General features: G+C 34.1%; 7 protein-coding genes across 10 annotated transcripts; 2 read left to right on the top strand and 5 right to left on the bottom strand.

The window, feature by feature from the left end:
• Positions 1 to 316: 316 nt before the first annotated feature.
• On the bottom strand, positions 317 to 1,304 carry LOC108739933 (vesicle transport protein SEC20). The gene is made up of 3 exons (XM_018474062.2): positions 1,128 to 1,304; positions 833 to 1,005; positions 317 to 769 (listed from the first exon to the last, which is right to left on the bottom strand). The coding sequence occupies exons 1-3, from the start codon at positions 1,206 to 1,208 to the stop codon at positions 349 to 351; spliced, it is 675 nt and encodes a 224-aa protein (XP_018329564.1). The 5' UTR covers positions 1,209 to 1,304; the 3' UTR covers positions 317 to 348.
• A 122-nt stretch (positions 1,305 to 1,426) lies between these two features.
• On the bottom strand, positions 1,427 to 2,962 carry LOC108739971 (cytoplasmic tRNA 2-thiolation protein 1). The gene is made up of 5 exons (XM_018474107.2): positions 2,709 to 2,962; positions 2,296 to 2,646; positions 2,052 to 2,240; positions 1,774 to 1,984; positions 1,427 to 1,713 (listed from the first exon to the last, which is right to left on the bottom strand). The coding sequence occupies exons 1-5, from the start codon at positions 2,751 to 2,753 to the stop codon at positions 1,442 to 1,444; spliced, it is 1,068 nt and encodes a 355-aa protein (XP_018329609.1). The 5' UTR covers positions 2,754 to 2,962; the 3' UTR covers positions 1,427 to 1,441.
• A 331-nt stretch (positions 2,963 to 3,293) lies between these two features.
• LOC108739970 (phosphoinositide 3-kinase regulatory subunit 4) lies at positions 3,294 to 8,469 on the bottom strand. The gene is made up of 15 exons (XM_018474105.2): positions 8,187 to 8,469; positions 7,810 to 8,134; positions 7,477 to 7,754; positions 6,851 to 7,421; positions 6,353 to 6,797; positions 6,141 to 6,289; positions 5,806 to 6,074; positions 5,573 to 5,753; positions 5,291 to 5,514; positions 5,020 to 5,222; positions 4,890 to 4,965; positions 4,491 to 4,835; positions 4,090 to 4,397; positions 3,868 to 4,025; positions 3,294 to 3,808 (listed from the first exon to the last, which is right to left on the bottom strand). Exons 1-15 carry the CDS (start codon positions 8,312 to 8,314, stop codon positions 3,416 to 3,418), a joined length of 4,053 nt encoding a protein of 1,350 aa, XP_018329607.1. The 5' UTR covers positions 8,315 to 8,469; the 3' UTR covers positions 3,294 to 3,415.
• Positions 8,470 to 8,735: 266 nt separating this feature from the next.
• Positions 8,736 to 11,304, top strand: LOC108739931 (GATOR complex protein NPRL3). 2 transcript variants are annotated; one of them, XM_018474059.2, is made up of 8 exons: positions 8,736 to 9,293; positions 9,347 to 9,559; positions 9,613 to 9,724; positions 9,787 to 9,961; positions 10,023 to 10,369; positions 10,449 to 10,607; positions 10,667 to 10,769; positions 11,022 to 11,304. In XM_018474059.2, the coding sequence occupies exons 1-8, from the start codon at positions 8,888 to 8,890 to the stop codon at positions 11,232 to 11,234; spliced, it is 1,728 nt and encodes a 575-aa protein (XP_018329561.1). In that variant the 5' UTR covers positions 8,736 to 8,887; the 3' UTR covers positions 11,235 to 11,304. The 2 variants fall into 2 exon arrangements, with proteins under 2 accessions (XP_018329561.1, XP_018329560.1); XM_018474058.2 differs by having other exon boundaries at positions 8,737 to 9,293; positions 9,769 to 9,961; positions 11,022 to 11,303.
• An 884-nt stretch (positions 11,305 to 12,188) lies between these two features.
• On the top strand, positions 12,189 to 13,389 carry LOC108739896 (thyrostimulin alpha-2 subunit). The gene is made up of 3 exons (XM_025978721.1): positions 12,189 to 12,416; positions 12,565 to 12,668; positions 13,030 to 13,389. Exons 2-3 carry the CDS (start codon positions 12,566 to 12,568, stop codon positions 13,287 to 13,289), a joined length of 363 nt encoding a protein of 120 aa, XP_025834506.1. The 5' UTR covers positions 12,189 to 12,416; position 12,565; the 3' UTR covers positions 13,290 to 13,389.
• Positions 13,390 to 16,097: 2,708 nt separating this feature from the next.
• Positions 16,098 to 23,030, bottom strand: LOC108739953 (thyrostimulin beta-5 subunit). 3 transcript variants are annotated; one of them, XM_018474079.2, is made up of 3 exons: positions 22,536 to 23,030; positions 16,807 to 17,037; positions 16,098 to 16,531 (listed from the first exon to the last, which is right to left on the bottom strand). In XM_018474079.2, exons 2-3 carry the CDS (start codon positions 17,020 to 17,022, stop codon positions 16,280 to 16,282), a joined length of 468 nt encoding a protein of 155 aa, XP_018329581.1. In that variant the 5' UTR covers positions 17,023 to 17,037; positions 22,536 to 23,030; the 3' UTR covers positions 16,098 to 16,279. The 3 variants fall into 3 exon arrangements, with proteins under 3 accessions (XP_018329581.1, XP_018329582.1, XP_018329583.1); XM_018474080.2 differs by lacking the exon at positions 22,536 to 23,030 and adding an exon at positions 17,212 to 17,973; XM_018474081.2 differs by lacking the exon at positions 22,536 to 23,030 and adding an exon at positions 17,220 to 17,973.
• On the bottom strand, positions 19,359 to 22,536 carry LOC108739945 (kelch-like protein 10). The gene is made up of 4 exons (XM_018474072.1): positions 21,749 to 22,536; positions 21,041 to 21,670; positions 20,507 to 20,985; positions 19,359 to 20,445 (listed from the first exon to the last, which is right to left on the bottom strand). The coding sequence occupies exons 1-4, from the start codon at positions 21,937 to 21,939 to the stop codon at positions 19,703 to 19,705; spliced, it is 2,043 nt and encodes a 680-aa protein (XP_018329574.1). The 5' UTR covers positions 21,940 to 22,536; the 3' UTR covers positions 19,359 to 19,702.
• Positions 23,031 to 23,061: the final 31 nt, after the last annotated feature.

Below are 23,061 nucleotides of genomic sequence, written 5' to 3'. Positions count from 1 at the left end.
TTGAGGAAACAGTTGCATTTTGTAAGCTTTTTATTTGTCTACACGAGTAACAAAGCGTGCACTGAATTAATAGTTTTAAATCTTTTTGAAGTTCAAAAGCAAAATCTTCTTTCGCGCGGTATTTGTTCCCCTTATATCTTTAATAACGCGCCGGCGCATTATACTAAAACGATAAGTAAGATTAATGTTAATTCAAATACGGAAAAACGCTGCGATGCCAGATATTGCAATAAGATATTAACAATTTACTATCGAAGCTTTATTATTAACAATGCGGATATTTTAGATTTGTTTACGTAATAGTAAAAGACGACCAAACAGGACAGTGTATTTATTGCCAAGAATAATTTAAAAAAGACGTTTGTGAACAATATAAACAACACAAGCAAGAAAGAAACCAAAAGCGAAAAACATAAGAATTTTATCAGTAAATTCTCTTCGACCGTACTTGGCTAGAAGTTTTCCCGATTGGCTGATAGTAGTTGAAGTGACTTTGAGTTCTTCCTGCGTCCCGATAACACTATCAGAGGAAGACGCAAGGACGTCTACTGTATCTGCACTTCTTTTAGTTGTTTCAGCTAATTGCCTGCTTATCGATAATAATTGGTCTGTTACACTTGAACTCATTTTTGCTAGATTCTTTTTATCTGGCTTCTGTCGATTCCGAATTGCCGTTTGTTCGTCCTTCGATTTAAGAAGCTCCTCTTTGTTCGATTTTTCTATCGCTAGCATTGCTTTTATGTTGGCTTTTTTAAAAGATTCCATTGTACTAAAGTTTTAGATATGAATGTTTAAAAGAATATTCATTAAATCAGTTGTATTTGAAAATTACCTGGATAAAAGTTCTCTCTGAAGGACAATTTCTTTTAGAAGTTGACTATCTTTACTCTCCTTCGCTAAATCTCCAAATGAATCGATTTTTTTTCTTAAAACTGAAATTTTTGAACGACCTTCGCTATTTAAATTTTGAAGTTGCGCCAATGAACAAGCGCATGCGTTAATATCCTGTGCGAAAAACATAAAAATGAATCAGAATTTCTGTGGTATTATGGAAGAGGTCTTATCTGTGGGCGTGACGTATGTCAAATTGTCAAACCTATGGAACAAGAAGTAGAAATATATGGTACCTGTATTAAAGCTTTGATTTGTAAATGATATTCCGTTATTTCTTTTCGAAGTGATGCTAGCAAAAATTGCTTTGACTCCATATCTTCGTTTTTAATTATTAATATATCAAACTAGATAACTAAACACAATATACATATATAATTACGGAATGTACGTTTACTATCATAGATAGATAATACCACTACATTCATACATTTCTCATTTCCCCATTTTATGGATGAAAGTTAAATTTTGATATGACGTCACTTAGCAATTTTAATTATACTTTTTCTTAAAATTACATAAATTAAATACAAAATAAAAAAACAGATTTTTATTTCAAATTAACACTATTATCTTTTAAATTTTTACACAAACAATTCTTAGCTTCTACACAACTATTACTATTTAAATTATTATACTTTTCTTCTGTTAAAATTTGTTTAACTCGTGAAGACTTCCCAATTCCTAATCTTGGTAGTCCCCTATTTAATCCTTCTAATAATACACAAGCTTTACATAGTTGTTGTGAAGACACATAGCCACAGTTGGTACAATTGGTTAAACTGGGAAGTGAAGTATTTTCACTTACCCTTATGCTCTCACCTTCAAATAAAAATTTAACATTAAAGCAAAATTACCTCTCAATGATACAGTAATTAGTACCTGAATAAATTATGTTCATTATTATAGTAGGGTCTATTTTTTCTAAATCCTTAAGTAACATTCTGGCATGTCCTCGATAAGCATTAGGGGCAAAAACACACTCTGTGGAAAAGTATAATAACTTTCTAAAGTAAGCATACATGACTATTTCTTTTTCAAAGGTATATTTTAAAGGTTTCACCCTTGGGATCCCATCTCCACTTCCATTTCCCTAAAATAAGAAAATAAACGCCGCTTTATATAAACAAAAAGAGATTAAACAATTTTTTATACACAACCGTTATTATTGCTGTGCATCTTTTTAATCTTGCCAGATCTCCCCTTAAAACGTTCATTAATACCGTTTCTGCTATATCATCAGCATTATGACCAGTTGCTATGCAATCTACCTTTAATAAGGCTGCTCCTCTATCTAGAGCTTGTCTACGAAATACACCACAGAAAGTGCAGTTATTTTTTCGTCCTACCTTCAATAAATATGATAATTATTATTCAGCAATACAGTTAATCACTTAAACATACTTTTTCCACTATTTCATCCATTGTCCAACCATACAAGTCTTTATAGGACAATATTTTCAGAGGCATTTCATAATCATCTCGATTCTGCTTAACGGTATTTAAACTGTCGTCACGATATCCTGTGATTCCTTCATCGATTGAAAGAAGTACTAGTTTTAAACCATAATTATATTTTTTGTTTAAAAGTTTTAAAACATAAGCTAGAACTGTTGAATCCTTGCCACCAGATGCGGCAATCGCCACAGTCATGTTCGGTTTAAATAATGTACATTTTGTTATCGTATAATGAATCTCAGTTTCGAATGCATCAAAAAAGCATTCTTTACACAAGGCATCGCCGGTTTTGGGTCGCTAGAACAATAACAATTATAAAAAATTTGTAAAAACGAACAGAGCAATAGTAAATTCCTAACCTTCAAAATTGCTTTATTTCCACATTTAGCTGAGCACTTAGGCATATTTGCAGGTAAAAAATGCGAATAACGAATGACTTAATAAGATTCGGAAAAATCGCGAAAAACTTAAAATGCCCACATTGTTCAGTTTATTTATTTTATAACTTTATCATAACATGCGCCGCCGCCAAATTATTGATTTTCGTATTGTACTCGTTGTATGCGCAGCCGCCAAATTATTGATTTTCGTATTGTACTGGTTGTATGCGCAGCCGCCAAATTATTGATTTTCGTATTGTACTGGTTGTATGCGCCGCCGCCAAATTATTGATTTTCGTATTGTACTCGTTGATGCGCCGCCGCCAAATTATTGATTTTCGTATTGTACTCGTTGTATGCGCCGCCGCCAAAGTATTGATTTTCGTATTGCACTCGTTACATGCGCCGCCGCCAAATTATTGATTTTCATATTGTACTCGTACTAAGCTGCATAGCCTTCACGTTATGCTGATCTGTATTCACGTTGCCTATACGTAACATCATTAACGTATTTAAATAGTCTCAATTAATTTCTAGTTGTTTTTTTAAGAAAAATTACGCAAATACTTCTAAATCAACAATTTTGTATTTCTAAAAACTATTTCTTACATTCTTACATAATATGATAAATTTTAAAAATTAACACTGAAATATTTAAAAAGGAAAACAATAAAAAAAGGAACAGTTTACTTCCATATTTTTATAACTCCATCTCTAGATGCAGTTAGTAAAAAGCACTGCGATGCTTTACAGAGAGCAATATCAGAGATACAGTCTCTATGTCCTGGAGGCGGAGGCTCTGGTCCAGCTCTTGGTACCTCGTCGCTCTTACTGCCTGTACCGCGTCCCAAACATTGTCCCACGACTTCTTGTATAACACTTGTCCCATCTATCAGTCTATGCTTGTAAGTTAGTGGCGTTCCTGATATGTTATCGTTCGGAGATGGAATGACTAAACACGATTCTGTAGGACTATGCAAATTCCAAAAGCGTACACGTTGATCCGTTCCTCCAGCCAATAAAAAGCCCGACCGATCTATACATCCAGACAACATAGCACACACACTGTGGTTGATCATCTACAAAAAGACAATACATTATACTTTGATGATTTCATAAACTGTCGACCTCTACTTACGTGGGTTTTCGATAACGGCGGAGAACTGCTTCCCCAAAGCACGCATTGTCTAAAACCTGTTTCTAAATTCCACATGGAGATCTCGTTATTTCCTTGAACGCTAGAAATTATCCAGGAATGTTCTGTAGGATGGCTGATGACTTTCCTAATTCGAGCACCTAAATTTTATATGTACTTATATATTATAGATACCTTTATAAAAAAAGATAATAAAGACTACACCTGACGGATGTTCTATTGACGTGATAGGCAGTTGAAATCTCATATCCCAAGCGATATGGTAACCGCTGCTGGTACCCAGCGTCAACCAGTTATGATAGTAATCAAGGCAAAAACTAGTTATTACGCCATTCTTAAGACCGTTTTCTAAACGCCATGCAGTTCCAGGAGCCCGTAAATCCCATCCTACAATCGATCCATAAAGAGTCGCATAAACCAGGAGATTTTGGGGACCCGAATCAAAGCACTGAACGTCCACAGCGCAACCGTCTTCGTCTCGGTCTACTTGACGAGACTGTACTAGAGACATTCTGTGAACACACAATAATTAATTGCCTAGTAAAAATAAAAAATGAAACATTTCTTTACTCTTAACATAGAAAATGACAAATTTACAACTTTACTTGCTATTGGCATCGACCCTTACGACCATCACGGAACCGTCGTGAGTAGCAGCAGCTAAAGACTGTCCGTTTTCACATATTGTCATTGCTGCGACACTTCCCGTTGTTCTATAACTTTGTTTGGATCGATTGGCTATGTTTTTGCCCTCCATTTTTGCACAATCCCATATACGTACGTAACTATCCACAGAAGCGCTAGCGAACAACGGAGATGACGGAAAAGAAACCAGAGAAGTTATTGAACCCCGATGTTCGTGAAGGTGGGCCACCAAAGAACCACGTAAACGCCAGCCTGGAGGTGGCAGTTGAGGTTGCCATGCAGCCTGTTCATTCCATTCTTTACTCCTATACCCATATAAAACATTAAAATCTTCTTTTTCACAGAGATTTCATCCTTACCTAACTGCTTTTAAAAAATGCATTTGTTGTCTAGTTAGCAAATTTCTTAACTCTGTGCTACAATTTGGTGTTCTATCTGTAACGATTGTTATTAAGATAATTAAGGCATAAAAATAGGGTAAGCACTAACACTGTATGTAGGATTTTTCATGTAAACTAATGTTTCCAGTATTACTTCCTGAAAACTGATGTTGACTTTCCGGAAGGGGCGAGGAAGATCTACTTCCCAAATTAAATTTAGAGAGGGAACCTCCAGAATTGCTTTGGTCAGAGTTGGATATTGTAAACATGCTCCAGTCTGCGTTGGTATTTGTTTGAACCTGTTGAATTCTTCTGAAATTGGAATGAATCATAAAAATAATTAAAACAAACATGTAAACATTTTATGTAGGTACACTTACTTTTGTGAATAATCCAACTTGCTCCTATTTTCGGCCAAATTAAAAACATTAACGCATACGTTTGAAGTATTACTATTAATCTCGATCCTTCCTTCCATTTGTTTGTTATGTTTAGCATCTGCGTTAGTTTTGTGTTTGTGAATTTTTCGCAGATGACTGCTCATCATTAGCAAATAGTCTTCAATCGAATCCGTCATCCCATCTGCTACCAGTCTCCTAAACAACTGCACATAAAAGAAAAGGAAATAAAATAAAACTTCAACATCAAATAAAAAACCATACACTTTTAAGAGACGAATTCATATCAGTGTAGGATGGAACACGTCCACTGTTAACTAAAAATCTGGCATTCTGTCTTTCTTTTAATGTTTCAAATAACAAATCTATATCCGAATATTTTATAACATTGTCAAAGACGCTTCTGGGGATTGGACCAACTAGCGACTCCAATACTAACTCGGGTCTGTAATAACAAAGTTATATGAAGAGTTCTTGAATGTTTCAAAACAAATTACCTTTCAATCTGAATTAATGGATATTTCATATACATACTCAAAATAGGCATTACTTTGCACTGAACATCTAAAATGGACAAATTCTTAGCTACTGTACATACAAATCCTACAACTGCAAGCCTAATCCACAAACCAGGATGTACTAAGAATGAAGAACATTCGGAGACCAGTTCACACAAGGATGGTTTTGTTATCAGACCGAGTTCCGTGAGAAAAGACATGGCATTTATACTTTTTGTAGTGACGAATTCTGAACAATCGGTTAATCCCTAAAACAGAAATTATTATAAATAATAAAAATAATTTAAGTAATGTGTGCATATTTTATTTAGTACTTGTAATAAAAGTGGTGTCAAAATTGTGGAGCAATGCCAGCCAATATACGCGGCGACTCCGACTATACAATCAAAAAAGGCTCCTCTCAATTCTTTATCTTCTTTATCATTTAAAAATGTAATAATGTGAGAAAGTAGAACGTCGTTAGCTTAAAAACGAACACATATTGTAAGATAAAAAAGTAATAAATTTAAAAGTACTTAATATGTACCTTTTTGTCTTCCGAAAAAAACGCATAATTTCGTTATACTGTTTTGCATTAGTGTTTGTTTAACGATAGACTGTGTATCGGTTAAGAGAGTGCTTACAGACTGTTGTACCATTTCGTGAAGGGTCTGCAATTCTACCTCGTAATTAATCCGCGGTACTCCGCTATACTGTTGCTTTCCTGCATTTTCCCTGGTATCGCACCAGTCCGTTTGCGTCTGTTCTAAGAATTTTAACGCAATTTCCGCCAAGGTAGCAATATTTTTAGCGTAGGCGGCCCGAACACTCGTATTAGGATCTGTAGCCAAGGGAGACAATTCGGGAAGAACGTATTCCGGAAAAATGTTTGCGTCTGAACGCGGAACCCGTTTGATAAGAGTAAGACACTGGGTGACCGTGTTTATTGCTGCTACTTTGACCCTCGGATTTGGGTCTCTGCTCAAAAATAGCTAAAACATTATCTATATGAAAAAAAATAAACAATCAGTTATTGATTCCTTACAATATACGGTAAAATTCTATCCAAAATAGCTTCTTCATTCGCGTGTGCTGCTAAAAAGAGAAGTATTTCTAGCGACTCAGATTTGGTAGTGCAGTCATGAAGTCCTCTTATGCAAGAAGTTACTAAAGACGTAATTATTACAAGTCCGTTGTCATCTATACAATTTAATCTAGATACGTCCTCTTTTTCGTTTTCTTGTGCTGTTTCCCCTTCCTCTTTGTTTTTGCCGGTTTTTAAGAAATTAAAAATGTTTTTTATGTCTTTTTTGAGTCGAGAAATTTTTTCATCAGAAGAAAGAATAGGAGTAGACGAGAAAATTTGCATATACGGCTGAAGAAACGTATAAAAATATTCAGGAAAAAGCCTTCCACGCTCTTGAGAAAGATACAATTCGGCAGAAAGACGTTGATTGGGATCCCTTTGCATCATACTTGACAACAACAACCTTAAAGTAGGATCCTCGATTTTATCCAAGTGCCTTTGAGGTGAATAGTCACCTGATCGGTACGCTAACAACTGTGATAGGTCAAAAACTGGACTACCCTCGTTCCACAACTCCAAAAGGGCACATCTTTAAAAAAGTAAAGTCATATATTAAGAAAGTACATATTATACTTATTACGTACCCTGCCGAAAATATATCCATAGCAGGTTTGAGATCACCAGGTTTACAGAAAGTTTCAGTCAATATAGATAAACTGTCAGAATTCAAAGTTTTCATAAATCTCTCTGGAGCAATGTAACAAGTACGTCTACGAGAAGTGTCAAAGAAATAAGAATAATCTGCAGGATTATCTTCAGGTAAAAATGTTGGTTTAAATGATGCAAAATCCACCAACAATATCCAATTCCAAGAAGTAATAGTTATATTTTCTAATTTGATATCTCCATGACAAACTCCAACCTTTTAAATATATTTGTTTTATTCAAATCAAAAGGATTTCTGTATCTGTACTCACTTTGTGACACTGGTGCAAAGCATAGAGAACTTGAAATGTAATCCATTTCTTCTCAATAGTAGTTAAAAACGGTCTAGTACTTATCCTATCATATAAACTATATTTAACATATTCCCTAATTATTAAACCTGCCCTATCATTAACAATTATTTTTTGAAATGGTAAACAGTTCACAGCAGAACTCAGTTTTATTCGAATATCTTCTAATCTGTCTTTATACGGCTGGAGAGGAAGTGAAGGATCATGTATAGCAAATACTTTAACAACAATAAGACCTTCCTGTGATTCTGCACGTGCCACTTTTAAAAATCTTGTACTTCCCATACTAAAGAAATTTAAATCTTTAATCATTCGATTGTTATAAATAAAAACATTACCTGATATCAAATTTTAAATCTGTTAATTCCGTTAAATAGTGCTCCACAGGATAAATCTGCGAAGGGGCAATACCAACAAGTTGATTACCCATTTCAAAATTACGATTATGTTGCACCACTATGTACATATATGAGTATCGCAAACTCTATTTAATAACACATAATACACAATACATTTGTTTATTTTTATTCTATTTCAACAACCGAGTTATATCGTTTAAAAAAAATAAAAATTAGTTTACTCATATTTGGCAATTTTGACAATTAATAAGTAGGTTATGTTACAGTCATAGATAAATGTTATCTTGTCATTGCATTTGATTTGGTAAATATCTATAGAATCATAGAAATAGTCAATCTGTCGACAACATTGAAGTGGAGGTCTAGTTCAAGAGTCGACTACATTGAACTAAACTACAGATACCCCTCCTATCCACTTCAATGGTCGACTACTATCAATAGAATTATAATAGTCATATGCAGTAGTGCTTATCTATGAATCCAATTTATTTCAAGGACGTTGTTAAAGTGGTTACCCTTTGTATATCTATCATCTATGGTGGTTAATTTAGGTTAAGTTTGTTTTTAATTTTTATAATACTAAAATTAAAATAAGAGTGTAAAGTTTTGTATTTTTTTGCAGCGTTTCAGTGAAGCAAAAAATGTAATACTTAAAAAATAAACAGTTTACTTAACTCAAAATGGAAGTGAACCCTTTATGCATTATTTTAATAAAATCAGACAGCAAAGGAGACAGGTTACTCTTTCGTTATCCTTTTCAAGTTCAAGAAAGAATAGAACCGACCAGTACCAGAAAGAAAAATCAATATTCTTTACCTGCTACAGAAGATTTACTTCAGTCACCACCATTACCAATTTCAAATATAAATAACAAAGGTGGTCTTATGGGTTTTACTGATGAAGTGTTATCCTCCCTTTTTGCTGTTAAGCCTGAACTATGTAATCAGAAATTTGAATTGAAAGTAAACGACGTTAGATTCGTTAGTCATCCAACTTTAGTTCAAGTGAGAAATAAGACTCAAGATGAATCAGGACTTCTTCTCAACATTGTATTTGCTTTACAAGCCCTAGCTAGTCAATCTGTTGGTAAGCAGTAAGCACTATATAAAGTTCAATTACAGAAGAAATTGTGTTTTCAGTAAAGTGCTATTATGATTTAAGTAAAAGAGTAGGTGTTGCTCTAAGACATGAAGAAAGAAGATGTGGATATATATCAGAACAGACACAACAAATGATGGCTATTCATGATGACAGTTGTATTGGGACACCTGAGATTGCATTTCAAACTATTTTAGAAAAATGCACGCTTGCAAAAAATATAAACAACTTGTATGAAGATCTTTGTAATACAGGTAATTTCTTTATTAACAAAAGTGATTAATTATAATGTCTACACAATTTCTAGGTATAGTAAATATAAGAATTAATAAATGGATTCCATTAAGTTTTTGTTTACCTCAAAAAGTCCACCAATGGCACTTAAGGGGAAAAATTGTAGAACCTGAAGACATTGATAGGTATCATAAAATGGTTATATATTTTTAATTTTAATTTTTTTAAGATGTACACTGAGTTACAGATGTCTTAAAGCTCTGCGTCCCTACCACAGCTTACTGCTTTTTTATCCTTTACATCAACTTTATGATTTTATGTCTTTAGATGGGTCTCCATCTCTTGTTAGAATGTTGTCTCAGTATTCCCCACTAAAAAGTCTTCAGACTCTGGCCATTGATTCTGATATTACTTTATCACAGGTAGTTTTCGAAAAATGCACAAAATAATTTTAATACATAATTCATATTACATTATTTACAGGTATTTGAATTAACTGCACATCTTGTTTACTGGGCAAAAGCTACAGTTATTTATCCAATTTGTTCAACAAATAAATACGTTATTGCTCCAGATGCACCTCTTCATTTAAATTCTCCATTAATTGAAAAATTTAATGAGGCTTTTCCAAATGTGAATCTGATTAGAGTTATTAGTGATTTTTCATTGCCCATGTCATTGGGTCAAAAATGTAATCCTCTCTGTCACCCCATACAGCAGTCACAATTAGTTCAAATGATAATTTGGATGTTACAACACCATTTGTTGTTACAATTACATACTTATGTAATGTATATACCTTCAAATAATGGCAGATTACAGCACAACATGTTAGCTTTTCTTTTTATTTATTAATGTTTAAATTGTTCCTATGAAAGGAAACCTTTTATGTCATATATTTAATTGCAGGTCAGAAATTAAAACAGGGTCTTACAGTTTTAGAAGTAACGGTACCAATGAAATAGCAGGCGTTTATCGTTCTTCTAGAACTGAATCTGAAAGTGAAATGTCTTTAAATTCTGGTACACCAGAACCTCGTACACAATCCGAATTGCAAACAAGCATAAAGTATGTAATGCATTAATTTTTTGTAGAAATGTTTTTTGCTGATGTTTGTTTCATTTTAGTTTACCAAATAGCAGTTTTACGTCAGTGGAAGAAGAAAAAGCCGACTACCACGAAGACTTACTGCTTGACTTTCCAGAAGAGGAACGTAATATAATTTTTAGGGTAAAGAAATTTTATTTATTTGTTTGTTTATTTATTGACATCAGTAAATTTCGTATAAAACAAAAGGAACCACTGCATACGAAAGTATAATTATAAATTTAGATTTACGATGTAAACATAACACTAAAACAAAGTTAAAAAACATATCATACAGAGGTATATTTTAACAAGGTTGCTAATGAATTTTTTAAATTACTTATGTTTAATTCTAAATGTAAGCAAGTATATGTATATGTATATATACTGTTTTAGATACCGTCTTCATCTAATTCCGATGATTTAAATCTTTTCGCAAAGTTGTGTAGAAAACAATATTTTCTTGGAGAGCATCACCTAGAGGAAATAATGTATTTAGAAAATCTAAGACGAGGTCAATTATTGGCATTACTTGATAAATTTAGAGACGTCCTTGTCACGTACGAAGCAGAAGATCCAGCTATTGCAATGTTTTTAAATTCGCCTTAGTAATCTAATTAGTTCATTAAAATGCAATCTGTTACTCTAATAAGTTATTATAATTACTGTTACTTATATTGTATATAATAAGAAACATCTTCATATTATAATTACTGTTACTTATATTGTATATAATAAGAAACATCTTCAAAATAAAAAATAAATTGTGCTTTCTACTTTTATTGTGCTTTCATCGCTTTAATAACGATCTTCAGTACTTAGAAATATGCTTATTTAATTAACTAAAACATTTAATTAAGTTTAAAAAAGTAAACGTTACGCTACTTTTACTAGTATAATACAGGTGGCGCCTTAGTTCAGATTTTTAATAAAATTCAAATATAAGATAATAATAACAAAGAAAACTTACCTTTAATTACCACAAATACCTTTTGAAAACGAACATGCGTTTTGTCCACATTGAATATGAGTATTATCAACATTAGAAGCGTGTTTATTTCTCAAAAGGTTTATGTATTTATTAAGGTTTTCAAATACAAGAAAATAAATTGTGCATTTAACATTCATCCTATTTTGACTATTCTAACGCAGATGGCGCGACGGTTCCAATTTTGAATTAAATTTCAGACATACGTGTGTGTATGTATTTAAGTATTTTAGAATACCTACATAAATATAACTTAATACATAACAGTAAATACAATTTCAAATTATATAAAAAATACAATATTGAATAGAATTAATATTAGTATGAGATATTTTGTTGTATCTAAGCCTTCTCTTTTTTATATATTAAGTATAGCATATTCTTGAAAATAATAATAAATATAAAAAGACATTTTTCAAAAAAAAACTGCAATTCTTAGGACCCGTAATTTATTGACTAAAACATAACACCTTATGATATGATGCTTTAATCTACAGCACACAGCGTAAAAAATACAAATTGTTCCATTGGTTCTTATTAAGCGTTAAAAATATCTAATTATTAAAATTAATCTAAAAATATCTTTTTATTCTTGCTATTAATCATCATAAAGTGTTGACGATAAATGCGCCAAGTTTTGCGGAGGTGAAAATGGCACCCCAAGTGGGGATAAAAGTACAAGAATGAGACAGGATATATGTCTAGGAGATAGGGGTAGTAAAGAGTTTCATTCCTGAACGGGACGTCCAGGTGTCTGTGTGCTTTCTTGTGATATCCCGATATCGGCGGTTAACACCCCGCACGTAAGAAATTTTTTAATATTGTCGTTTTATATCTTTGTTCGTGTAATTATAATTATTATTAATGATAATTATACTTTCATTTTTTTCCTTTTACTCCAGTTATTAAATTAAAAATAAAAAAATATTTCTATATGAATTACCCTTTCAGGATGTCTTCCTACAGAATTTTAATGCTTATCTTTATCTGCCACATTCTTTTAACATTAACAACATCAAAGGATTCCTGGAAGCAGCCAGGATGCCATAAAATAGGTAATAAATTCATAAATTAGGTAAATTATTATCAAGATCAGTTACAATTTTTNAAAAAAAAAAAATAATAAATACGTATATTATTTCTAGAATTTATACATATAAGTATTGATCTATTTTTCATTAAACCAAAAAAATACTTGTGCTTATTTTAACGAAATACGTTCTCATTTATCGAAATAGGGGATGTTTTAGATGTCTTCAGGATTAAAGAGCGCGAAAATTACCTGTTTAGATAAAAGTTATTGTCTTACCTAAATTACTTTTTTTGTTAAATATTTATAAACAGGTGTTTTTCGTTTTTTAAGGCATAAAACATATAGTCATTTTTTTAATGACGCCCATTAATTTTTTTTTGAAGGACATACAAGAAAAATCAGTATACCAGGGTGTGTCGAATTTCATATGACAACAAATGCATGTCGGGGATTTTGCGAAAGCTGGGCTGTACCTTCTGGTCCAAAAACAAGTTCGAATCAACCTGTTACTTCTGTTGGACAGTGTTGCAACATAATGGATACCGAACTAGTGGAAGCAAGAGTTTATTGTGTGGATGGTGCCAGAACCCTGACTTTTAAGTCAGCTGTTTCCTGTGCATGTTATCATTGCAAAAAAGACTAAATTAAACAAAAAATAGAAATGACTGTATATGGATGCTTTTCATTTCACAAATAACGGAAGTAAAAGGCATAAATATATAGTAACTTTGCTCTGAAGTGTAAATAAATATATTACTAGTGAAGTTCGTAAATTAAGAAATTGTAAATATATTATACTGGCTGATTACTTTAGAAAAATAAATATAAATTCTTCTGATTTATGTTATCTAGAGGTTAATTTAATAATAAAATATGCAAGGATAACAAAATTTCGTACAAGTTCCTCCATTAAAAGATATACACTATCCCCCTTATTTGTTTGAGATCCACCAAACCGGTTTTCATTTCATAGAGTTTGTAGTTAAAAAGTCATCGTAACCTGCCACCACGACATTGGTAATGTGCCATTCTGTTGTTTTAGACCATTGTTGTTGATTTATTTTTAGCGAATTGACAGACAGTTGAAATTATAGTTTTTAGTCGATATACCTACACTTAATGTTTAAAAATCGTTCAGTGGTAGTAAACGTGACTTTAGAGTGTGTTGGTTAACCGTGACTTTCATGGTTCCTCTCTTCTGATAGGGTAAGTCTTATATTTCGTTAAATGCCTGGTTATTTAACCAAAGATGATAGTTTATTTGTTTATTTTTAAAACTTTATAATGAGGGCATTAATAATATAAATCGTTTAAGTACGTAGGATATAATAAGATTTCCTACAAGATCCGCCATAAAACAGTATATTGATGTTTTATCTCTGTTTTCAATACCGCTTAATGTATTTATTAAAAAAGCATAAAACCAATATTCATATCATAGATCATACAGATTGCAGTTATTGGCAACAGCAGTATGTCATTCTATTATCTTAGACCATTGTTGAGATATTTTTAGCAAACTGTCAGACAGCTGCATTGTTGTGCGATGAAATATTCGTTTTTATTCCGTTTATAACAACTAAATCATTTAGTAGTGATGAACGCGTGTTAAAAGTATGTTGGTTAACAGTTACTATTTTTTCTTCGGAGAGAGGGTGAGTCTGATATTTTATTTACGTGTATTATATCTATTATTTTGTCGAATTATCGCAAGAATGAATCGTTCAGAAAACTATAGCAAACAAACAAGATGAAGTGGAAAAGGACGACTGTTAGAATTTGTCTTTCGATAATTTTTTATAGGTATTTCCATTGAATTTTGATGTCTTTTATTTAACATACAGCTATTGTTGAGTACAACATTGCCTAAAATTCTTAATTGTTTAATACGTAAACAGGTACTATAGTCGGCGTTTTTATTTTTAGAACTTAATAAATTACCAAACACCTAATTAAGCACGCTTGCTTATTAGATATTTATTTATCTAGTAAAATTTTAAGTGTATTTCGGTTTCGATTTTTAAAAAACGTAAAAATACAGCCAACTGCATATGATTCCGACTTCGCTTACAATTAATTAAAATGCAAGGTTTTGTTCGGTTGCCACTCTTTTCATTCGCTGTTTACATCGCTAAGGTGAATAATTAAAAAATTATCGGGGCGTACATTAAATGCACCTACTCTTTGCAAAAACATGATAAGGGTCTAAAGATTACATTTTCATTCAATCATTATTTTGTCCATTAGCCTCTTCATCAAAACTCATCGATAATAATTTACGAGGCAGAAAATACATTTCTATACTTATATATATAATAATAATGTAAATATTACTTAGCCCTATGGCTCCTATATATATGTATACAGTAAATAACAGCTACCCTTTTGAATATAAAAGGATACAAATTTTTACTATATATAATAGGTAAATGCTATATACTTTGATTTTATAACAGAAATGCCACTCATGTATTTTATATAGAGATGTATTATGTATTTAGGTAAAGTTACAGATTTGTTCGTAGTTAATGTGAGAATTAATTTAAAAAAACTTATCTGAAAAGTGGGAAGAAATTACTCTTTTCCATGATAATGTCACTGTTGAACGTACCGTTTTTCATCTTTCAAATTAAAATTCTCGAAATGTTCACGATTATGCAGGCTATATCGCGAAATAATTTTTGTTTCTAAGAAACTAAAAGACACATTTACGAATAAATGTTTGCATTACAAGCGAAATGGTTTATGCAATTTAATCGACTGAGTAAACTGAACGACTTAATTCATGTCGCACGATTAATCCGCTAAAAATGGTAATGTAAAAAAAAAAACGAAAAACGCAATTTCGTACTTTTTTATTCATTCATTTGTTTAAAACAACAGTTAGAATTTTTTTTATTTTTGTTTGGTCGATACATTTTCAAAGATTTGCGAATGAAATCGTAAGAGGGTTGAGGTTTCTTATGGGTTTCATTAATTTTATTTGTAGCAATTTATTACTTGTATACTGTGTTACTTACTCATTAACAGCTCTTTTAATCGAAGAGCTGATTGATAACTTCATTGTTTATAATGTTCATAAGACGAACTCTTTTAATTGGTTTGAAATTTTAATAAAACCAAAAGTTTCTCAGTTGCACATTAAATATTCTCTGATAGGGTAATTTTTGTGATTTGGCATAAATTTGTGGAATGAAATAAATGCACTACAAAAAAGTGTACGTTTGTCTATCGGTAGCAGTTGCATTTCATTGAATAATTAATTACCAAATCAATTAATTCAAGAATTAGTTTTTCTTTCGTTAAAAAAACTGTCGTCGATTACACTTGTTTTACGAACACTGGGGTTTTTTAAATGTCAAACTTTTATTTGTCGTCATTCGTTAGAAAAAAGAAAAGCAGAGAATTGTTTTCAGTCATTTATTTTTTCATTAAATTGACATTTTACATAGGTAAACAACCCACACAATTAAATAGAAAATACAATTTTTCGTTTCATTATTATACATTTTTGCACGTTAGTTAGGTAGATAGAGGTACCTATACAATCGGCAATTCCGTACAATAATAATAAATTCTGATAAAGGCGAATGAGAAAAAGAATACGAACAATAGCGCCGTTATATGGTTTAATTAAATTTTGTCGCCAAAACCCATAACGTCAGGGTGAGATCTATGAGGTCGGTATCTAACACCTTCGCAGCTCGTGTTCGACGAAGAGCACGTCTGACATCGACAACTGGCAGCCTCGAGGTACTCGTAACGGGCAGCGGAAGGAAGTGCGCCTTCTTCGCAGTGTCTTAGAATTGCAAGGAGTTTATTTCGTCCATGATGAACACACACGGGATGATTTGACTTCTTAAACGGAAAACGCCAGTCGGAAATCTATAAAAGATAGAAAAAACTTATTGTAAAAACTCACGATTAAGACACGAAAAGGTAAAAATAATTACTGTATTATTTTCTATTAGTGAAAAAGTAATTTTTAACCACCCTATATTATACGTCACAATAGGCGAATCAACCACCCATGAAAGTGGAATAAAATTGATGCAGACATTTCAAGGGTCACTTTTATTCGGTTCGCGTAAGGTAATCGCCCATGTAGGTTCTTCCCCTGTCTATTAAAATCGGTTAATAATACGAAAATTATAACGTACCTCATTGGTATCGCATCTTCCCCAACAAGCCATGACAGTTATGGTATCCCAACACTGCTTCCCATTTTCATCTTCTTGGGTCACCCTGTACGTATACATTCGTCTATGACAGTCGAGAGTTGTTATCGGGTCCAAATTACTATCGACTTCTATAATTTGTTGACATTTGACCAATGCAGAAACAAATACCAAGACGGTAACACATTTGAAATGCATTTCTTTTTAACAATCCTGCAAAGGAAAAAGCACATTGGAAATTTATTGTACAATTGTAAACTAAAGAACTCTCTTTCTTTTTCTTGTTTTTACATTAATTTGAAATATGAATAAAAAGTGGTTGCGTGTACGGTTCTTCTTATAATTTTTTATTAAATAAAGATAGCAAATGATTTAAAAACTACTTACGTGCTGACCTGTGAAACTAAGAATTCGGTAGTTTTTTGTTTTGGTCTGTGCCAGTCTCAAATTATACTGATATAGTAATTGTAAGATAGGAGAAGAGCGTCATGGGGTTGTAACTTCAGAGTTTGATAAAGTGAAAAAAAGCACCCTTGTTATACGCATTTTCATTTGAAGACTACCAATCGCGCCGGCGCTTCAAATCACAATTTTTAACCGTAACAGGTGGAGGCGTGAATTCACCACCTTTTCTATATATTACGTATATGTATATGTGTATTGCGTTATGTATTTCTTACTACGTGTGTATTTTTAATAAACAAACGTAATCGTCACGCTTGTGCTAACCATGTTAATAACTATTAGAAATATTCGCTAATAAATTCGCACCATGCAAATAACACCTAATCGTATTAAGCGAAATTTCTTTTGTGATATTCATCCATTGATAAAAATCTATCTCGAACAGTTTATTGAAGGATGTCTATACATATAATATGTTGATGGATACAAATGGCAAGAAGAATTCAATAACTGCAGTAATTTTTTACTCCTGGGGGTGTCTACCTCCAATGGAATCTCTGACACACTAACCCGACATGTGTGTCATATTTCTTTTCAGATCGAAATATAAAATTATTTATCGTCAAAAAATAGAAAACCATCGAGTTTTAAATGACGTGACCACCATTATTATTAAATTTTGTATCGCATAATCATACATAAATATAGGATTGTTCGGAAAGTCATTTCGTTTTTTTTTTGTGGAAATGAAAGACAGTTTTCGTATAATAAACAAATACTTTATTAAATTATATATTGACCGTTCTGGTCCAACACCTTTTGCCATCTTTCTGGTAGTAGCATAATTCCACGCTCATAAAATTTTTGGTCTTTGCTGGCAAAAAACTGATCGAGGAGGTTTTTGACCTCCTCATTTGAGGTGAAGGTTTTACCGTCTAAAAAATTTTGGAGTGACCGGAACAAATAATAATCCGATGGTGCCAGGTCTGGAGAATATGGTGGGTGTAGCATTGTATCCCATTCAAGCTGTAAAAGCTTTTGGCGAGTGACCAAACTTGTGTGAGGTCTCGCGTTGTCTTGGTGAAACACTACACCTTTCCTGTTGATTAGTTCTGACCTTTTCTGTTGAAGTGCATCATTCAGTTTGTCCAGCTGATGACAGTAGACTTCCGAATTAATCGTTGTGTTATCCGGTAAAAGCTCAAAAAAAACGATTCCTTTAAAATCCCACCAAACAGACAGCATCACCTTTTTTTGGTGAATATCGGCTTTGGAAATGGTTTGAGCCGGTTCATCTTTTTTGCTCCATGACCTCTTGCGTTTGACGTTGTTGTATACAACCCATTTTTCGTCCCCAGTGATGATGCGCTTCAAAAACGGATCATTTTCGTGACGTTTGAGAAGCGAATCGCAGACGTCAATGCGGCGACACAGATTTCTCTCTGTGAGAACATGGGGAACCCATACATCGAGCTTCGAGGATAATCCCAGGCCTTTCAAGTGGTCATAAACTGTTGAATTTGATAAATTTAACCTCAATCCGATCTCACGTGTTGTTATTCGCCGGTTCACATCAACTAATGCCTTTATCGCGTCTTTATCAGCTTCAACCGGCCTTCCCGAACGTGGTGCATCTTCGACATCAAAATTGCCGGATCGAAATTTAGCGAACCAGTTCTGGCACTGGCGTACTGTCAACACACCTTCTCCATACACATCAGTCAATTTCTTTCTGGCTTGAACAGCATTTTTACCCTTTCTGTAGTAAAACAGTAAGATATGTCGAAAATGCTGCTTATCGCTCTCCATATTTAAAAGGGCACCAACCAAAAACTACTGCGTAGAATTAATTGGAATTTTTCACACACAAGCCTTGCTATATGAGCTCTCAAAGCATATAAAAATTATACGGCTTAAATGTGAAGTTGGGTGCAAAAGAATACAATTAAATCCTCTGTCGGGAAAAAACGAAATGACTTTCCGAACAACCCTATAATAACGAAAAGACTATGTACATATGTAAACTCTGCTTCCATACACAACTTATTAAGTTTAAAGCGATCTGGTCAATAAGAACTAATTGTGTAAACCAACGGAAAGGGAACGGGAAGATGTATGATGATGCATTGTTCTGTTATACAAAATAAGACCTTTATTCTGCATAAAAAAATGTTGTAAATTGTAAACGAATCATCGATACCTACCTAATGGTATAGGTATGTGGTTGTCTATAAAGGAACATTCTATTTTATTGATTACATGTATAAAATAAAGTCTTATATAGTATAGGTATGTATGTATAAAAAAGTCCTGGTCCCCTGCGGGGTGTATGTAGTAAATAGCGACCTCATAGTGCTGTTGCACCTACGGGTTTATAACCACTCCAAATTTAAATTTATCTTATGCCACACATCACATTTGTCATCACAGTCATAATTTACGATAAAGGTAAATATGGTAATAAATTAAATGTTCACTCGTTGTTATTGTTGTTGTTATTGTTGATTGGGACGTTGTTGGCATCTTCAACATCCATGGGCATGGGTGGAGGATTGGGCACAGGCGGCAATGCCATATTTTGATTCTGATGTTGAACGTTCACGTTCAACTGCTGAAGCATATTCAGTTGCTGAAGATTTTGCGCGTGTGCTTGGGAATGTTGAGCTCTTTGGTGGTCGTTATTGTTGACCATTGACGCTTGTCTTTGCGCCTCCAGAGCTATCATCTTCTGCCTCTTTTCCTCCATCAGTCGTTCGCGGTGTTTGTGGATGTAGTCTTTGACGTTCGGAAGTCCGCTAATGACGCACGCCGACAATGCCGATCTGTAGATATTCATGTCTGTCGCTTCGTACCATTCGTTTGTTCTTTCGTCGTAGCATTCCACATTGTAGATCGTCGTGACGCCGTTGAAACCGCCTATGGTGAAAATCATGTCATCGATAACTTCGATTGCGAAGTTACTGCGCGGATTGTACATGTCCGGGATTTGGGTCCACGTGTTTGTCAGGGGATTGAATTTTTCCCCACTGCACATCCTGGATATGCCGTTAAAACCACCTATTACGTACACGTGACCGTGATAAGCTATACAGGAGACTCCGGATCTTCGCGATCTCATGGGATTGATCATGCTCCATTGGTTAATGTCCGGATCGTACACCTCCGCCGAATGCATACATTCTTGACCGTTGAAACCTCCAGTAATGTAAATTTTTCCTACAAAAAAATACAAAAATAGATATCTACCGTCGGTTTGGCAAATTTTACCATTACCAACCGTTCAGAGTACAAGCACTGGCATCCGATCTTTGCATGTTCATCGGAGCTATCAGTGACCATTGGTTGGTTTTATGATTGTACTTTTCTGCCGTGTTTTGTCGATGGTGACCGTCGTATCCGCCCATGGCGTACACCATGTCGTTGACAACGGTGGTGCTCACGTAACATCTTCTGGCATGCATAGGAGCGATTTCTTTCCATGTCTTGGTGACTGCGTTGAAACAACGACACGAATTGAAATAGTCCATCCCATCGAAACCCCCCACCATGTAGATGTTATATCCCACAACGGCTAGACCGTGGTAGGCCCTTGGGCCCATCGGATCCACTTCTTCTACCTTCACCCAACGGTCCGCTCTGGTATCGTAAGTTTCCATGTAGTTTGTCGGAGAGCCACCGCTCCAGCCTCCTATGGCAAATAGTATTTCGTGGGGCACTCTAGGCCTTGCTATTTCCGGAGTGGGAACCTCTCCATCTCTTGAAAAAAGATCACTGTTATGCAAAATAGTTATGGTTTGCCCGTAACACGTACCTGTGCGTTATCATCTCCAGATCGTAAAGGAATTTCAGAGTTTCGATAATCATCGGACGGCTTTCTTCGCAACTGGTAACGTACGGATGATCTTTGACGTGTTCTAGAAAAAACTGAGTGTCCAAAAGACCCAAGCGGATACATTTCATTAATACAACGATATGCTTTCGTCGAGTATCCGGATCGTGGTTGATCCAACGCAGTATGGCCTCCCAGACGGTTTCTTCGCTTCTCACGTTTAGATCATCCGAGTTTATGATTTCCCGAAAATCTTGCAACGATAAGTTTAAAATATCGTCGTTCTGTTTACTGATATCGACAAAGTGGCGCATTATATACTTCCAAGCGTAGTCGGCTAATTCTTGGCAAAAATACGCCCGTGCGAAGAGGAGGATCTTGATGCAATTGACCGGATTTAATTTGAATTCTAAATACTTGCAACAAACCTCCAGAACCCCTAATAGGCTCAGATAATCGGCCGTTATTAGAAACTGATAGACATTTTCGTCGTTTATGTCCAGCTTTCTCAAGTATATATAGGAGAGGAGCGAGTGTAACATGTCAGATGACACCCCAGGTAAATTCACGATCGATTTACTCTGACCATGCAAAGGAGTTGTGAAAAGGGCCCTAAAATAAACGAACTTACTATTGACACTATCTAGTCGTCAACATGGAATTTAATAATTTGCTACAAACGACAAATACTTGAAATAAGTGCTGCAAGCACACAGGAGAGCTTTGTGGACCGGGACTTGAGTCCCGTCGTCTAAAATAATGGTAGCATCGCACAGTTGATTCTTCTCTCTGAGCTGATTCAGCTCTTGCATCGCCTGTATACTCATGCATCTGGCTTCACCAACGAGTGGTTTTTCAGGAGCTTCCTCTTCGCCAATCATTTGGAGATGGCCCGGTATGTACCTTGCTAGCAGAAGATATAAGATTTTCCTGCACGAATAATTTTGATTGAAATGTGAAACGTAAAATTGATGAATATAAGATGAAGTGTCAAAATGTGATTAGTCTAAAATTTGTCATTTGGGCTATCGTATCGCAGCTGCCTTTTTCAACCGAAAACTGCCATTTTGCCATTTCTGATTCTCTCGGGCAGGAAAAACAAGGATAATTAGACACAGACTCAAGCCACCTACAATCTTATTGTTAACGAACGACAAGTACATATTAAGTATTGACAAGATAACGTAGGGTGTGTTTGCCCGTTTTCATATGAGGCGGTCGGGTAGAACGAATGGTGTTAATGTATCAGTTTATTTAGTGTTCACGTCTTTAAAATGTTCGGTTTGGGTTTAGATCGTATTTTTTGTGTAAAGTTAAAAACTTTAAAATGTATACGGTAGTCAACTTTGTTCGTAGGAGCAAATTCCGAACAAATCGCGGCACACACATCGCATTTTGTATAGCAATATGCTCATGTCGTAAGGCGGCATTGTTGCTCATTTTTATGAAGCGAAAAAGTATTTTCACAAGTTCTCACCTTCCTTCTGGTTCATCTTTACGACCATTTTTCGCAATACATGTCAGATGTATGATGATCAGTTAAAAGAGTTTGCTTATGCGTATGCATATTTATGATCCCGATAAATCTTTCAGAAGACGGTGGTGGAGCTTACGTCAAACGTACCTTTTGCTGGCGGTTTTCCAACATAAATCAACGTTACCGGAATTACATTTATTACTACACTCGGGATCTGAAATATTGTTTTCTTTTGGCACATAAAAAAGTACGTAATGCCCCTTGTGGACTAGGATTCATATCGTACTATACTTTTTTATGGGTACCTACCTTTTCGTGTAGGAGGTCAGGGACGTATGTAGCTAGCAGCTGCTGTAATGTTACAGGACCTCCAAATTGAACAAAGTTAAAAATTCGTATGTTAGTAAAATAAAAAATGGACTCGAACTTTTGCACGATATTAATAAAATCAATGCTCTAATGAATCAATAACAGTAATGTGCATAGGTAGAGGTTCAATTTCGATGAAGTTGATTTCTAAAGGGGA

Source organism: Agrilus planipennis, unplaced genomic scaffold, assembly GCF_000699045.2.
Source record: "Agrilus planipennis isolate EAB-ADULT unplaced genomic scaffold, Apla_2.0 scaffold7, whole genome shotgun sequence".
In the NCBI taxonomy this organism is placed as follows: domain Eukaryota; kingdom Metazoa; phylum Arthropoda; class Insecta; order Coleoptera; family Buprestidae; genus Agrilus; species Agrilus planipennis.
The sequence above is the reverse complement of the archived record's forward strand: the minus strand, read 5'-3'. Positions and strand labels throughout refer to the sequence as shown.